This window comes from Leptidea sinapis, chromosome 21, assembly GCF_905404315.1.
Source record: "Leptidea sinapis chromosome 21, ilLepSina1.1, whole genome shotgun sequence".
Taxonomy (NCBI): domain Eukaryota; kingdom Metazoa; phylum Arthropoda; class Insecta; order Lepidoptera; family Pieridae; genus Leptidea; species Leptidea sinapis.
Window position 1 is genome coordinate 2,369,842 of NC_066285.1, and position 15,937 is coordinate 2,385,778.

Sequence of the window (15,937 nt, forward strand, 5' to 3'; positions counted from 1 at the left end):
TTTTTTTTTTTGGAAAACTTACAGTGTTATAATAACTTAATTACAATACAATAGTGTTAACATTTTACACCATTTAAAAGTTTTCGCATATTGAATGTAACAAGTTTCCACCCTGTTGCAACGCGTTAAAATTGTGTCTCGTATTTTTATACGCTTTATATTAGCTTCACCTGTATGTTTGTAACCGACTTCTTTGGGCGCGATTTTGACCCACTTTAAACGGCTAGATTTCGTTCAAACTTTGTAGATTTATCGAGGACCGATGACATTACACCTATTTTTATATAAGTACATAAGCTAGTGACTAGCTTATTTGTGTAAAAATATGCACTCCAACGTTAATGTAACAAGGTTCCATCTCTGACCTTACACTGACACACAAGTGTTAACAGTTTGTAAAACTAACTTCTGAAAATTTATTGAAGTAGGCGTTACTTTGCGGAAATACATAATTACACAAATGATTTAAGTTTTCTTTAGTGTTAATTCCGCCAATATTTGTTTTTAAACAATTCGACACGTGTTTCGCCTCTACACGAGGCATCCTCAGGACGTGTTATCTCGCTAAAATCTGGCACGAGACTGTCTCGTGCCAGATTTTAGTGTGTAGAGGCGAAACACATGGAGAATTGTTTAAAAACAAATATTGGCGGAATTAACACTAAAGAAAACTTAAATAATTTGTAAAACTAATATCTGGCATCTAAAGTGGCTTGAATGTTGTTTGTTTTGAGAACCGCTAACATCCAGCTAGCGAGGGTGATATTATATTTTATTTAGTGGCGAGTTTTGCGATTTTGAAGATGTCGACGATTGTTTTATTGAGATACGTACATCAAATTGAAATAAACTTTATTCAATTAGTAGAAGGAAAATTGGAAAAATATGAGCTCGTGAGAACATACAAAACAATTCAACGGCCACTTTTAAATAAAATTGAGTACTTTACAATGGTTGTAATATACATGACAAATTAGTTTGTAAGGTGCTGCATCCAATATATGAATGGTGTGTTTAAATAAAATCAAATATTACATAATAAAAGTAATAAAGAATAAACTGTATTAATATAAATTATTGGATCAATCTTTAGAGCTTCAATTCAATGTTTGTGTAATCCTTACACGTGCTTACACGCTTCGAGAACATGATGGTCGTGATTACTGTCATAATTTGAACTTCAAATATTTTTATTCAAAATAGGATATGACATCACTTATTGAAAGTCAAAAACTTCCACTCATTTCAAAAAGAATGCCTCAGACCTGAGAATAACAGGCGCAGCACTCAGCGGGCTTTTTTTTTCATCGAAAAATGTGTTTACAAAGTAATATTGTGCAATTAAACTTATTATTTAATAGCCTGAGGGAGGTCGTTCCATTCCCAATCTGTGGAATCATTTAGAAAGTCATTTATGTTATAGTAACCGTTACCACACAAACACCTTGAATTCTTTTGAATATCGTAATACATCCGCCATTATTCCCACTGAAGCCTCTCATTGTGGGTAGTTAGTTAATAGAGATGCGTAAATGTTTCATAATACGGCGGCGCCGGTGGCAGGTGGACGTGCCCGAGAGCGCCAACTGGGAGTGCAGCCGGCCGGAGGCGTGGCGAGTATCGGCCACGTGGGTACTGGACCTGCCGCACTACAACGAATGGCTCAACGAGGAGGACTACGAAGTCGACTCGCACGGGAAGAAGAAGGTAACTATAGCAGTCACGATTGTGTTACAGTGCTCCCAAATTAATAATGCGCATACAGATCTTCGCCACTTTTCGGCACCGGTCGTATTTCCCGACCGTCGGGAGACGATATCTATATAGAGTGGTAAAATGCATTACTTTTGCATAATTTAGTAGAATTATATTACAATAATAATAACATGAGGGGTGTGGAGCTCTATATAAGTCCACATAGACTGAACACGTGCAGTCGGCACCAATACTTAAAGACGACTGACTGACCGGCTACCACAGCCGACCGCTCGATTTGTTTTCGTATTGTGAACACATGATTTGACTACTATTTCTTTCGCACAAGGTGCAAAATGCAAGTGTATTGTATAGGGCTCTTACGATTGAATGATTCGGGTGTTTTCGGGAATACGCCCATTAACGAAGATCTGTATTCGCATTATTAATTTGGGAGCACTGTACGTTATGGTCTCGCGGGTAGAGCCACACGGCTAGGAACTGGCGTTCTATAAGAGATGCAAAAATATATTCATAGTGATTTTTTATTTTTTAATACTTTTTAACGAACTTTTAGTTTAAAACCTTTATGTCTATCTAACCTCTACTGTATTTCTACTAGGGATGACCTGTAATTGTTTTTCTGAATTCTAATTTATTATTATTTAGTTTTAAATTAAAATAATAAAATATTGTTCCTCCTTCATAATTAAGTAAAAAAAGAAATTTAAAATAATCCAAATGTAGCGCTAACGCTGCCTCTGCTACGAACAATAACGATTCGCTAAATCTTCCAAGCTTATACATATATATCTTAATATATATATTATTTTGTGCGTCTGTCGTAACTGAACTCCTCCTAAACGGCTGGACCGATTTTAATGAAACTTTCTGTGTGTCTTCAGGTGGATTCGAGAATGGTTTGGATTCACAATTATTGAACTACCTCCTAAACGACTGGACCGATTTTGATGATTTTTTGTGTGTTTTCAAATTTAAGACGTGTGTGCACAACGTCTGTCGGGTCCACTAGTTAATTATATAATTGTACAAGAAACATCTAAAATATAAACAATAATTGCGTGCATAATGAATTACCAAGGTTATAGAAATAGTCAAACATCATTTAGTGATTGAGCTCTTGAAATAACTAGGCATAAGGCATGAATATATTGGAGAAGGTTTCAATGCTGTCCACGTTGTCGTAGCTCACCACTAGATGGCGTTTCACTAATTCAGTTTTTTTTTACTCGGTCAAACGAATTTCATGAGCACTAGTTTAGTATATTTATTATTATGCATTTATTCCGGAAAAAAAATTTAAGGTGACAAAAACTAAAAACAATAATTGTAATAATTATATTCAGGCACATAAGCTGCGCCTGTCTGTGGACGACTTAATACCGGGCAACGAACCCTCGGCCAAGAGTAAGAAAGGCAAGAGGAAGCGATCCCCCTCTCCACCGCCGCAGAAACACAGCAAGAGGAAGAGGTATATATAATCCCTACCAATATTATAAATACAAATGTAAGTTTGTTTGTTCCGCTTTCATGCCTAAAACCACTGTATCGATTATGATGAAATTCAGTACAGAGCCTAGGAAAGGACATAGGCTACCTTTTATCTCGAACGAAGTGCTTGAAATTGTGATGGAAGTTTGTTTGGAAGTTCGTTGTTATAGAAATTTGACACCATGAAACTTAATATATACCCATACCATTCATAATAGTCTGCTAACTTAAAGCATTGCTAATTCTCACTCTGTCTTCTTTTATTGACCTAAGTCAGAATGAGAAAAAACACTCTTACGGGGCTGTTTTAAGTTAGCGGACCATTATGAATAAGGGGGATAATATATATAGATGGTCTTTGTTTGAGACTCAATCACGCCTAAACCACTGATCGTATCGACATGAAACTACCACCATTCGATGCGAATTATCACCATTTATCCTAGATGGTTTATCGCTACTTATTTGCTTATTTATTGTATTTGTAATAAGATGAATAAAATTTTATTTATTTCCTTTTAAAATTCGCCCAGCGAAGCGGGCGGGAACGGCTGGTTACTTTTATAAAAACTGAGATGACGAATATCAAAGTAATATTGTGCCTCGTGATGTAGACCCTGCTAGCACCACTCGTAATAGCACTTGAGACTTATTAAACTGCCGAGATTTTCTTTTTATTATATTTATATTTATTTACTCTAAACAAGACATGTTGTGACAAGGACTGAAAAAGGAATGCTGAATTGGTTTGGACACGTGGAGCGAATGAGTGAAGAAAGAATGACGCATCAAATATATAAGGCAAGTGTGTGTGGGCAAGTCGGTTGCGGGTGATCTCGTAGAACATTCGTCGACCAAATTGGGGACGTTTTGAGAAAAGGAGAGGTCCGAAGCACCCGCAACCGGCGAGCATGTATGAAAAGAGTAATGAATGTAGAGGAAGCGCGTGAGGTTTGTAAGGATAGAAGCAAATGGCAATCTAATGTCTTTGCCTACCCCGACGGGAACAAGGCGAGAGTGTGGTATGTACTCTAAACAACTTTAGTGGGGTATAAAATCGATCTGTATTCATTAAAATAAATGTCTCTTAAATTTGTAGGTGACCAGAATTTTTTTGTTAATATATAATACCTAATTCGCTATTATTTTAGCAGTTACATTATTAATAAAATATAATTTGATGGTTGATTTTTAAAAATGCGTTATGGTTGGCAGTCGTGGTGCTAAGAAAAGAGAGAACGATATGGAAGAAGAAGAGGACAACGCCTCCAGAGATAACACTGACGTCGCGCCAACGCCGGAGGTGGAGAAACAACCTGAACGTTAGTTACATTACTTTTTGTATAACTTACACCCTTATTCATAATAGTCTGCTAACTTAAAGCATTGCTAATTTTCACTCTGTCTTCTTCTATTGACCTAAGTCAGAATGAGAAAAATCTCTCCTAAGCGGCTGTTTAAAGTTAGCGGACCATTATGAATAAGGGGGCTAAGTCGGAAACTACGAGTCTTAGAGTAAAGTCGTGAAACGAGCCATGCCCTCGATTTCTAAGAAAACAGTAACTGCATATTTAGTTTTTTAAAATTTCTTGAACTTTTGACGGAAATTGACCCGAATGATTTAAAAAAAAATTTCATCCTGTAGTATTGAACCAATGGACTCTATTGCTGATAAGGATCAAACAAAAAATAAAGGAAATTGAGGGCATAACTGCTTTCACGAGTAATCTCTAATAATCGTAGTTTCCGACTTGGCCATCACCGCCCTTCTCATAAAACCATCCTGTATATTCCCCTGGCGCACTCCCTATTTGGGGTCGGCTCTCCTGATACTAGATCGCCACTGTTTGCGATCTGGGGTCATTGCTCGCGTTAGGCATACCGCCGTCATGCCTTTGTTAGTGTGTCTAGTCCTGGTAGTGGGTGGGCGGCCTCTGCCTCACTTGGCCTCATCCATATCCATGACTCGTCTCGTCACGTGGTATTCGTCCCTACGCATTACATCCTCATACCAGCATAATCGGCCTTCCCGCTTTCTTCTGATGTATATCTGCAATTTTTTTTATATGAGAAGGGGCAAAAGGGCAAGAGGTTCACGGGATGGGGAGAGGTGAGGCAACTGCCCAAGGACATCCGCAACAACAGGTGTGTCAAAAAATGCGTTGCCGGCCTTTAAGGTATGCGTTTTTCTTGAAGGTCCCTAAGTCGTATCTGTTCGGGTAGACCGCTGCCGGTAGTTGATTCCACAAAGTGGCTGTGCGAGGCAAGAAATTTCTTATAAAGTTGCAGGCGGTGGCTTTTAGTGAAGTACTGTCTCGCCTTACTGAGTAAACCAAGCTTTTTTGAGGCCAGTTTGGCCTTCTCTTCCAAGTGACCACAGAACTGAACGTCGGTCGATATATCGACGCCAAGTATGCCAATACAGGCTGTGGCAGTTAGAGGAGTGATCTCGAATCGAGGGGATACGACAAAGGGAGACTTTTTAGTGGTGAACGCACAAACTTGTGTCTTCTTGTGTTGAATTGGACAAAATTTTGTCGCCCCATTCCGAGACTTTGCAAAGCATAGTCTCGATTTCAGACACAAGTTTGTTCCGATTCTCGTCGACGCTATCCCGGGACATGTTGGCACGGCCGGTGTAGGAAGCATACCCTGTGCTGTCGTCTGTATAGCAATGAATATTGCTGATTTGCAGCATATCATTGATATGCAGAAGAAACAGCGTAGGGAATAGCCCGCAGCCTTGCGGGACACCAACGTTTATGGGTTTTAAGTCGGAGCATGCACCGTTGATAACAACCTTGATAAAAAAAAAATTTATTGAATAAGGCGTTACTTTGCGGAAATCCATAACTATACAAATTATTTAAGTTTTAGTGTTAATTCGAGACTCGAGACTTGAGTCTCGTGCCAGATTTTGGCGAGACAACACGTCCTGAGGATGCCTCGTGTAGAGGCGAAACACGTGTCGAATTGTTTTAAAGACAAGTATTGGCGGAATTAACACTAAAGAAAACTTAAATAATTTGTATAACAACCTTGATGCTCCGATCAGCCAAAAAGCTAGTGACCCATTTGCACAACTTCTCGGGAAGCCCATAGGATGGCAGTTTCGCTATAAGCGCTTTATGCCATACCCGATCGAAGGCCTTCGCTATGTCCAAACTCACCGCCAACGCCTCTCCCTTCGACTCAACCGCTTGCGCCCATTTATGGGTGAGGTATGCAAGAAAATCACCAGCTGAGCGACCCTTACGGAAACCGTACTGGCAGTCGCTGATCAGCTGGTGCTAGAGGTATCCCAAGAGCTGACGGTTGATGATCGACTCCATTACTTTGGAGAAAATGGAGGTAATGGCAATGGGGCGGTAGTTGGACGGATCTGAGCGTACACCTTTCTTAGGGATCGGGTGCAATAAAGCCGCCTTCCATAATTTCGGGACTACGGCTGATGAGTAGGAGAGCCGGAAAAGACGGGTAAGGACCGGCGCCAGTTCCGGAGCACTATCGGGGGAATGCCATCGGGCCCGCTCGATTTGTGAATGTCCAAGGTGAGAAGCGCCTTAAGCACCGCGCCATGCCGGATTTTTACCTCCGGCATGTATGACTCGCACCGCGGAATATGCGGCAGTGGTGCACCTTGGTCATCCAGAGTCGAAATGGACGCGAAGAGGGAGCCCAGGAGTTCAGCTTTCTCTTTCGCGTCATGGGCCAGCGAGTCATCATCCCTGTGCAGTGGCGGAATGGCTGGCTGGCAGAAGTTTCCTTGGACAGCCTTGGCGAGCGACCAGAACCCACGAGTTCTCGAGGGAAGGCGTGCAAAAGTATCTCGCCAATTCTGCTAATGTGCTTAGACTTCGCGTCAGCAATAACTCTTTTGAAGGACCTTGAGGCATGATTGAAGTTGAATTTTATAGGCCCCTCGGATATACTTATTTCGAATTTGACCGAGTCCTCCAAACCAACGCCACATTTTCATTTCAGTGACATGCATTATTTGTTCGTCACACTTTCTCATTCCCCGACATTCGGATCAATAGAGCAAAGCTGGTCTCACTTCTCTTTTGTATACGGTGCCATTAGTTAGTTGGGCTTTTTGCGTCACATACGAGGGGCGGTCAAAAAGTTCGCGGAATGGCGGGGTTGGCGGGGGTGAGGTCGCTCCTCCAGGTAGCCGCTACTTGAGTAACTCATAATTACTATATATGCCAATTTCTAGCCTAATTGGGTCATTAGCTTTCGAGTTACAAACGAGTGAACAAGTAAATCGGGAACAAACTAGCCACTATGGAGAAAATTGAACATCGCGCCGTCGTAAAGTTCCTCACCAAACAAGGAAAAACGCCTCAAACTATTTTGCAAGAGATGTTAGCTGTTTACGGAGACTCTGCTCCTGGTAAAACCATGATTTACAAATGGCACGGCCTTTTCAAGCAAGGAAGGGAGTCAATTGAAGATGATCCTCGACCTGGACGGCCCATTGAGGCCACTACGCCGGAAATCATTGAAAAAGTTGAAAAACTTGTATTGGAAGACGGAAGGTTGAAGAAGAAACAACTTGCAGCATCAGTTGGAGTATCAGAAACCACAATTTTAAATATTCTTCATCAACATCTTGGCATGAGTAAAGTGTGTTCAAGGTGGGTCCCGAGAATGCTCACGCCGCTGCAAAAACGTGAGCGCGTCAACTGTTCCCGCGAGTATTTGGACCGCTGTGGAGAAGTTAGGGAAGAAATTATGGCCCGAATTGTAACCGGTGATGAAACTTGGGTTCACCACTATGAGCCTGAGTCAAAGCAGGAGTCGATGCAGTGGCACAAAAAAGGCACACCACCCCCAAAAAAATTTAAAGTGTCGCAATCGGCCGGAAAGATCATGGCGACTATTTTTTGGGATACTGAAGGTATTCTTTTGATCGATTATAAAGAACGTGGTGTTTCTATAACGGGAGAGTACTACGCTTCCCTATTGGACCGATTAAAAGAAGCTATTAAAGAAAAAAGAAGAGGAAAACTGACAAAAGGTGTACTCCTTTTGCACGACAACGCGCCCGTTCACACGAGTCATGTTGCGACGGCTGCCATTCATCGATGCGGTTTTGAACAACTACGCCATCCACCCTACAGTCCAGACCTGGCCCCTAGCGATTTTTATTTATTCCCAAAGATGAAGAAAGAGCTGCGTGGAAAAAAATTTAGAGACGATGATGAAGTCAAGTCGGCGATTTCGGCGTATTTTGACGCCCAAGACAAAACCTATTTTTTCGACGGTATTAATAAGTTATATGCCAGATCCCAAAAATGTATTCGTGTTAAGGGGGAATATATTGAAAAGGAAAAATAACATAATGTATCATTTCATCTTTTTTCCCAGTCATTCCGCGAACTTTTTGACCTCCCCTCGTAGAACACCGGTAAGAGATCTCGAGACCACTTCAGTCATCCTGTTTTTAAGTTTTTGTAGAACTTAGTGCTTAATGAATATATTTTGTATATATTTCTACAGAAAACTATAAATATACCTTCTTAAAGCTTCTCATATAAAATTAAAATCATGAGCAGAATAAAGGTTATACACACTATAGAGAATCTTAATACATTAGTACAAGCGCACAGAGAAAAGCGAAGGTTGCCAAACTCTTGTAATTTCTCTAGGGTTACGACAACATTTTTTTTAATCAGGTGAAAAGTATGTATGCTTGTCTTTTTTATAGCAATAAGGGACGAAACGAGTAGTGCCGCTCAGGATGCTTAAAAAACACAAAAATTCTGAGCGGCACTACAACTGCGTTCGTCACCTTGAGATAAGATGTTAAGTCTCATTTGCCCAGTAATTTCACTAGCTATGGCGTTTTTCAAATCGAAACACAATTGTTTCATGGCAGAAAAAGGTGCCGTTGTGGTAGGAGCCTCCCACTGGTAAATATGCCCTTAGTCGCCTCTTAGGACACCCATGGGCCTGGAACTTCCTTATTATTATTTTTTATGCCCCGGGAAAGCATAGGACGAACTTGTGAAAAGAACCAAATTTAACATTGACTTCACAAACCGGTGTATTGACCTTTGATTGTTCGATTCCAGCCCCAGTAGTGGTGCCGGTGCCGGCAGCGCCAAGCACGTCGAGCACGGAGCCCGCCAGCGGTGCGAGTGCGGGCGCGAGCGCAGCGACCGCCACCAGCGGGGAAGCGAGCGCGCCGCAGATCGACCAACAAGACGACTCGCAGGGCAAACATAGTGACTCTAACACACAGGTAATTTTGTACTTGTAACTCTTATAGCGCGTTTGGGAAATATGAACTTTTTTGTAAAATGCGCGCAAAGCTACTTGTTTTTTAATGAATTGGTTGATAAATATTCCTGTAGTGTATGAAGTTATATCTATATTTAAGTTTTTTTTTGGTTTAGCAATCGAAATTAAATTATTTTGTAAATGTTTAAAAACGTCAACTAGTTAATTAAAATACGACACTCCCTCCCTTTTTAAGATTGGGTAATATGCTGTTCTTTGGAATTTTTTTCACTGAACACTGTCATTGCGTTGCGTTGTATTCAAAGCGCGGTCAAAACACAACTGAACCTAAACTCTGCCTAAGAGACTCGTAGGCATAGTTTTGCTTCAGATAATTTTTGAGCGTGAGTCTAGTTGTTTATTGTACGTCAATGTACTTTGGTAACAAACCAGTTACGTCCTGTTCTCAGGAAACAATAACAAAAGAAGAGCTAGAGGACAACGTGACCGACCAGACTCATCATATAGTAGTACCGTCCTACTCGGCGTGGTTCGACTACAACTCTATCCACACCATCGAGAAGCGAGCACTGTCCGAGTTCTTTAACGGGAAGAACAAATCGAAAACGCCAGAGATATATCTCGCTTACAGGTAAGAGACCTCACTATACAATTAACGGCCGTTCCCATTATTCAGTATCTCCGGTTGTGGCCTACTTAAGATAAAAATCGTAACTATCGTTGACTTTTCTGTCCCAATAAACTTATCGACGGTAACTCACTTCTCACTCACGTCTGTCAATGGGAGGACGTATAGCTTACCAGCGATAGAAGTTTGTATGGAAATTGCAATTCACGCGTCCCAATATATTGCGATAAAAATGACTTATCGGGTATATTGGGACAGCTTCAGATTATTGACAGCTATTTGCTATCTGTAGATAGTATATTGGGAACGGCCGTAACACGCAATACACATAGGGGTTATGGATAACAAATCGCAAGACCTCTTAGGGGCAAAGTAGGTACATTTAGAATAATAATTCACGCCTCATAAGCGAAGCGTTAAGGGTCTCGATACTAATCTTTTTTTTTTTTATATTGCATTTACAGGTTAATATGAATGCACTTTTATGAAGTCAAATAATCTGTTATGTGAATAAATTAATATGTTTCATTAACAATTATTCTGTTTAACATAGTAAATAATAAAAAAAAGTGGTTTAATAGGTGTAGGTGGCAGGGAAATTGGCCGAAACAATTATCGTACCGGATTATTTTTATTATCTAAAGTAACACACTGCGGTTTTTCTCAATTATTGTGACCGTTCAATTCGCTGTCGTTTAATTATTATTTATAAAAAAAAAACTATATTTTTTATAACTGACATTGATTACTCATTACAATATTGACACACTTCACAATTATACGGACAGTTTTTGAATGATGATGGACTCGACAATTTTAGAATAAAAATATTGTGGAGAACGAGATTATGAGGCGTGCACTTTCGAATTTTTTAAACTTTTTGATTATATGTTTTTCATGATTGTGTCGATTACCACGGATGGTGACGATGATATTCTATTTTGTGACGTGTGGTGTGAAGGTGCAAGATCACGGGGAGTGTTCCGAAGAGCTGTTTGATTTTCCTGATTCGTCCATTCATACACTTTTTTAAATCTAACAGCACATTGTATTATTATGTTTTTAGTCAGTATTTTGTCCATAATTTTAGGCAGGATTTTTGAAAAGCTTTATACCCTTGTATTAATTCTATTATTTTCCACTACAAAATAACTGAATAGGTACAAGTTTAAATAAAAATGAATAGGACGGACACGGAGCCAGTGAGGGTGGCGTGTCACTTGTGTTGCTATATCGTATTGATCGTAAATAAACTGTTGATGTCCAGGAACTTCATGATCGACACATACCGGCTGAACCCCACTGAGTACCTCACGAGCACCGCGTGTCGCCGCAACCTAGCGGGCGACGTGTGCGCCATCATGCGGGTGCACGGCTTCCTGGAGCAGTGGGGACTTGTCAACTACCAGGTATCGTGACTAGCTCGTGTTATTGGATCCATTATAATGTATATACATGTACTATAGTCCAAACTAAACCATAACAGACAGCAATGCGGCGGCGGTCCAAACTCACTTTACACACAAGAGTGTTACCGGCCGAAACCAATAAGGATCAAACAGGGGGAGCAGTGGTGAGAGTCAACGACCTTACCTATTCAAATCTCTTCTTCTTCTTCTTTAGCCGTTCTAACCCTCTAAGGTGTAGGCCTCCTTCAGTTTATGCCATCTTTTACAGTCTTGAGCAGTTTCCAACCACTTTATTTCCGCCAGTCTTTCGATATCGTCGTACCAACGCATCTGCGGTCTTCCTCTCGGCCGTTTCTCATCCCACAGTCTCCATTCTATCACTTTTTCATCAAAAAAATATGTTTACAAAGTAATATTGTATAATAAAACATATTATTTAATAGTCTGAGGGCGGTCGCTCCATTGCCAATCTTTGGTATCATATTATTAAGATAGTCATTTATGTTACCTTTACCATACAAACATTGCTTAACAATTCTTTCGAATAACGTAATACTTTTGTTTTCAACATTTTTTGGGATCACAAAAGACTTACTTACTCGACTTAGCCGAGTAGTAGGCATTATAAGTTTATGTCTGTTCCTGTTGTTAACATTATGGTTATGACAGTTCCTAACAAATTCACTTATGTGCCTATGAAAATACATAACATTATCAAGAATATATTGAGAAGCAACAGTCAAGATGTTAATTTCTTTGGATTTTGCTCCCAATGATTCTTTAAGGACTAGGTTATAAATAGCGCGAATAGCCCTCTTCTTAAGCACAAATGTTGTATTAATATCGGCAGCTTTGCCGCATAGCAATATACCATGGGACATACAATACTATGGAAATAACTAAAGTATACTAGTCGCGCCGTATCTATGTCAGTTATTGCTCGACATAACGGTAATTTTGTATTCCCGGTTATTGTATTGGAACCTGCTGGATTCCTGCCGCCGAATTCCACCTTCGCACGACACGCCACAAGTTAGGATATCATCCCCACCATCTGGATGTGTGGCGGTCCTCCACAGTGCGGTTTTCAAGGAGCTTTCTTCCTCGTACTACGAAGCTGTGGAATGAGCTTCCTTGTGCGGTGTTTCCGGGACGATACGACATGGGTATCTTCAAAAAAAGCGCGTACACCTTCCTTAAAGGCCGGCAACGCTCTTGTGATTCCTCTGGTGTTGCAAGAGAATGTGGGCGGCGGTGATCACTTAACACCAGGTGACCCGTACGCTCGTTTGTCCTTCTATTCCAAACAAAAAAACGCTATTGATTAAGTTTACCCATGCCATCCTTCTCTCTATTTGCTACTGAACGCTGAATGTAGTACATATTCGAGTAGTAGCGTAGTAGTATTATCTTCAGAACTTGACGTGATGATCACAATTATTCAATATTAATTGATACTTTGAGTAACCTATCCAATAGCTACCAAGGAATGACTTGCGAGCCCGGTTCTAGTAATAAAAATAACATGTGTCCGCTCTTAAAGGATCCATTTTTTTTTTTCAAAATCTTTGAAGAAACTGTTGTTAAAGCAGTGTATTGTATTATTTTTTCATATAGATCGCCACATATATGTATTACGAATTTGAATTTAAATATGGTGTCTCCAGGTGGAAGCGGACGTCAGACCAACAGCCATGGGTCCTCCGCCCACGTCGCACTTCCACGTGCTGTCGGACACGCCCAGCGGCTTGCAACCACTCCAGGCCCGCGCCGCCGGACAGGCACAACCCAGGCCAGGTAACGGACCTACCATTTTATATTGTGTCCCTTCCCATTTGGACCTTTACCGACTGTGTGGAATAGATAACATTGGCAACCAATAAAAATTGTAATAGGCTATTCTTTAATATTTTTAAATATATTCTAAAATAATCGTAAAGATTCGAGTACCAACTGGTATTTTTATTTCTTCAAAATAATTCTACTTTATGCTAAGAAAAATTGTTTTAAATCAAAATGATAAATAGTGGCGTCAAAAAGGGAGCCGTTTGAAAGAAATGGCCGGTGCAATCCTTACTGATTTTTATTAAAATAAAAATGACTTTTGATAGTCTGTATTGTTGGTGTGTTGCTAAAATTCATCAAATCAATATAATAAAAATGAACAGTAGCCTGTAGCGATTGCTTACGATCTGTTGTAACTACCATCTGACTAATTTCGATGTGTTGTGATCATTACCTGACCAATATGTCATGGAATACCCCCGGACCCGCTCTGCTCAGTTAGTTGTCCGGAATGCTTGCATTGCGTAAGTTTATTTTATGTAAATAAGGAACGAGACGACCATGGCGTTCAGCTGATGGCAGGATTATCGAAAAACCTATAAATTCTTAGCGGCACTACACCTTGAGACATAAGATGTCGTGTCTCATTGGCCCAGTAATTTCACTAGGTACGGCGCCCTTCAGACCGAAACACAGTAATGCTTACACATTTCTACTTCACGGCAGAAATAGGCGCCGTTGTGGTACCCATAATCTGGCCGGCATCCGATGTGAAGGAGCCTCCCACTGGTAGAGTAAGTATTAGGACTCTAATGTGTTATAAAGTCTATGGCTGTATGCCACAAATTATGTTCTAAGATAGTAATTGATCATATAATGTAATATTTAAAAACTTGAAAAGAAACATATAAATATTTATTTAATATACAATTGAATAATTTTCAATATTGAACTATTTGTTTCATTAAGTCGGAATCAAACCACTATTTAATACAAATGATTTTCCTGAAAGTATTTTAATAAAGGTGTGATATCGCGTTACCTAATCATCATCATATACATAATAGCTTTAAGGGTAAATGTATACACTTCTATAATAAAGTCCCAGCCACTGTTCAGGCATTATCTATAAATAAATTTCAAATGTTTTATAAACAAATGGCTCTGTCGTAAATCCTATTACTCCACTGCTGAATATCTAAATGATTGAGCAGCCTGGGACTAGATTGTGATCATTTTATAGCGATAGAAATGACTGTACAATATTGTATATTTTTATTGAAAAGAGCGCAAAAAAAGAATGTTGGGAGAGTCTCTTGCGCCGCTTCTTCTCTCTCAGAGCGCCATTTGTTTCCGAAGCGGTAGTAGTATCTAGTAGTTATTTGAAATGACATCAAAAAGAATTCTAAAGGAATCAATTTTGAGAAAATAAATGCCTTTTATAAAATATATTAATATTATATTATTTCATAGCTGAAAATGCAGCGGTACCCAAAGTGGAGGCCGGCCTGCCGAATGGATCTGACGCGGCCACGCCGCAGGCTCCGGTGCCGCCGCAGCCCGCCGTCAAGGTGGAGGGGGTGAAGACCGAACCCACCATCGAACTGGGCACCGCGCCTGGACTGAAACTAGATCAGGTTCTTAAACTATACCTACTGGAGATTGAACAAAGATTTGTTTTGTATTAATACATTAACAAAAAAATAATTTAAACGTGACTTAGACCTAACTATAACAACGTCAATGACCTAACAATAACGACGTCTAAAATGGAGTTTATCTTTTTCTATTACAAAACAGCATTTCGATTTTTTTATGGAAATAAGGAATGAGACGAGCAGTTCAACTGTCAACGTTTGCCGGGTCAGCTAGCATAATATATTATTTGCCTCATACACAGTAAATGCTGTCTAGTGCGGTGATATGTATGCAAGTGTGTCACTTATTGATTATTTAAATAAAAATGCGCCGGTCATAATACTCTTCCGGGTGTGTGTCGTGGTAGTACCGCGTGACAGCAACGCGCGGCCGCGAGTGGACCGAGCAGGAGACCCTGCTGCTGCTGGAGGGGCTGGAGCTGCACCGGGACGACTGGAACCGCGTCGCGGCACACGTGGGCTCGCGCACGCACGACGAGTGCATCCTACACTTCCTGAGGCTGCCCATCGAGGACCCCTATCTGGAGGACAGTGAGTACATAATATCTTTAAGAGCAAATGTATACACTTTTATAATAAAGTCCCAGCCACTATTCAGGCATTATCTATAAATAAATTCAAATGTTTTATTAAAAAATGGCTCTGTCGTTAAATCCTACAACTCCGCTGCTGAATATCTAAGTGATACGACAGCCTGGGACTAGATTATGATTATTTTATAGCAATGACAGTGCAATATTGTATCTTTTGATTAAAAGGAGAGCGAAAAAGGAATGTTGGGAGAGTTTCTTGCGCCGCTTCTTCTCTCTCAGAGTGCCATTTGTTTCCGAAGCTCTAGTAGTATCTAGTATATTGGAAGTAACATCAAAAATAATTTTAAAGCAATCAATTTTGAGAAAATAAAAGCCTTTTATTCCACTTTTCTTCGTGACCCTCTTGGCAGAACGGTCGTGGTCATCATGTAGTGACATCTTTGAGGCAGATGTGATATGCCTCACGAG

The 15,937-nt window shown here is 40.2% G+C and overlaps 1 protein-coding gene across 2 annotated transcripts in view; it reads left to right on the top strand.

Annotated features, from left to right (window-relative positions):
• Window positions 1-15,937, top strand: part of LOC126970586 (SWI/SNF complex subunit SMARCC2) — a 59,514-nt gene that overhangs the window by 29,914 nt on the left and 13,663 nt on the right. For both annotated transcript variants that reach the window (XM_050816579.1, XM_050816580.1), the window contains exons 6-14: window positions 1,564-1,707; window positions 3,063-3,187; window positions 4,423-4,529; window positions 9,288-9,457; window positions 9,906-10,087; window positions 11,352-11,493; window positions 13,161-13,290; window positions 14,752-14,915; window positions 15,284-15,467. In XM_050816579.1, coding sequence (XP_050672536.1) covers window positions 1,564-1,707; window positions 3,063-3,187; window positions 4,423-4,529; window positions 9,288-9,457; window positions 9,906-10,087; window positions 11,352-11,493; window positions 13,161-13,290; window positions 14,752-14,915; window positions 15,284-15,467 — 1,348 coding nt within the window. The remainder of the gene's footprint in view (window positions 1-1,563; window positions 1,708-3,062; window positions 3,188-4,422; window positions 4,530-9,287; window positions 9,458-9,905; window positions 10,088-11,351; window positions 11,494-13,160; window positions 13,291-14,751; window positions 14,916-15,283; window positions 15,468-15,937) is intronic.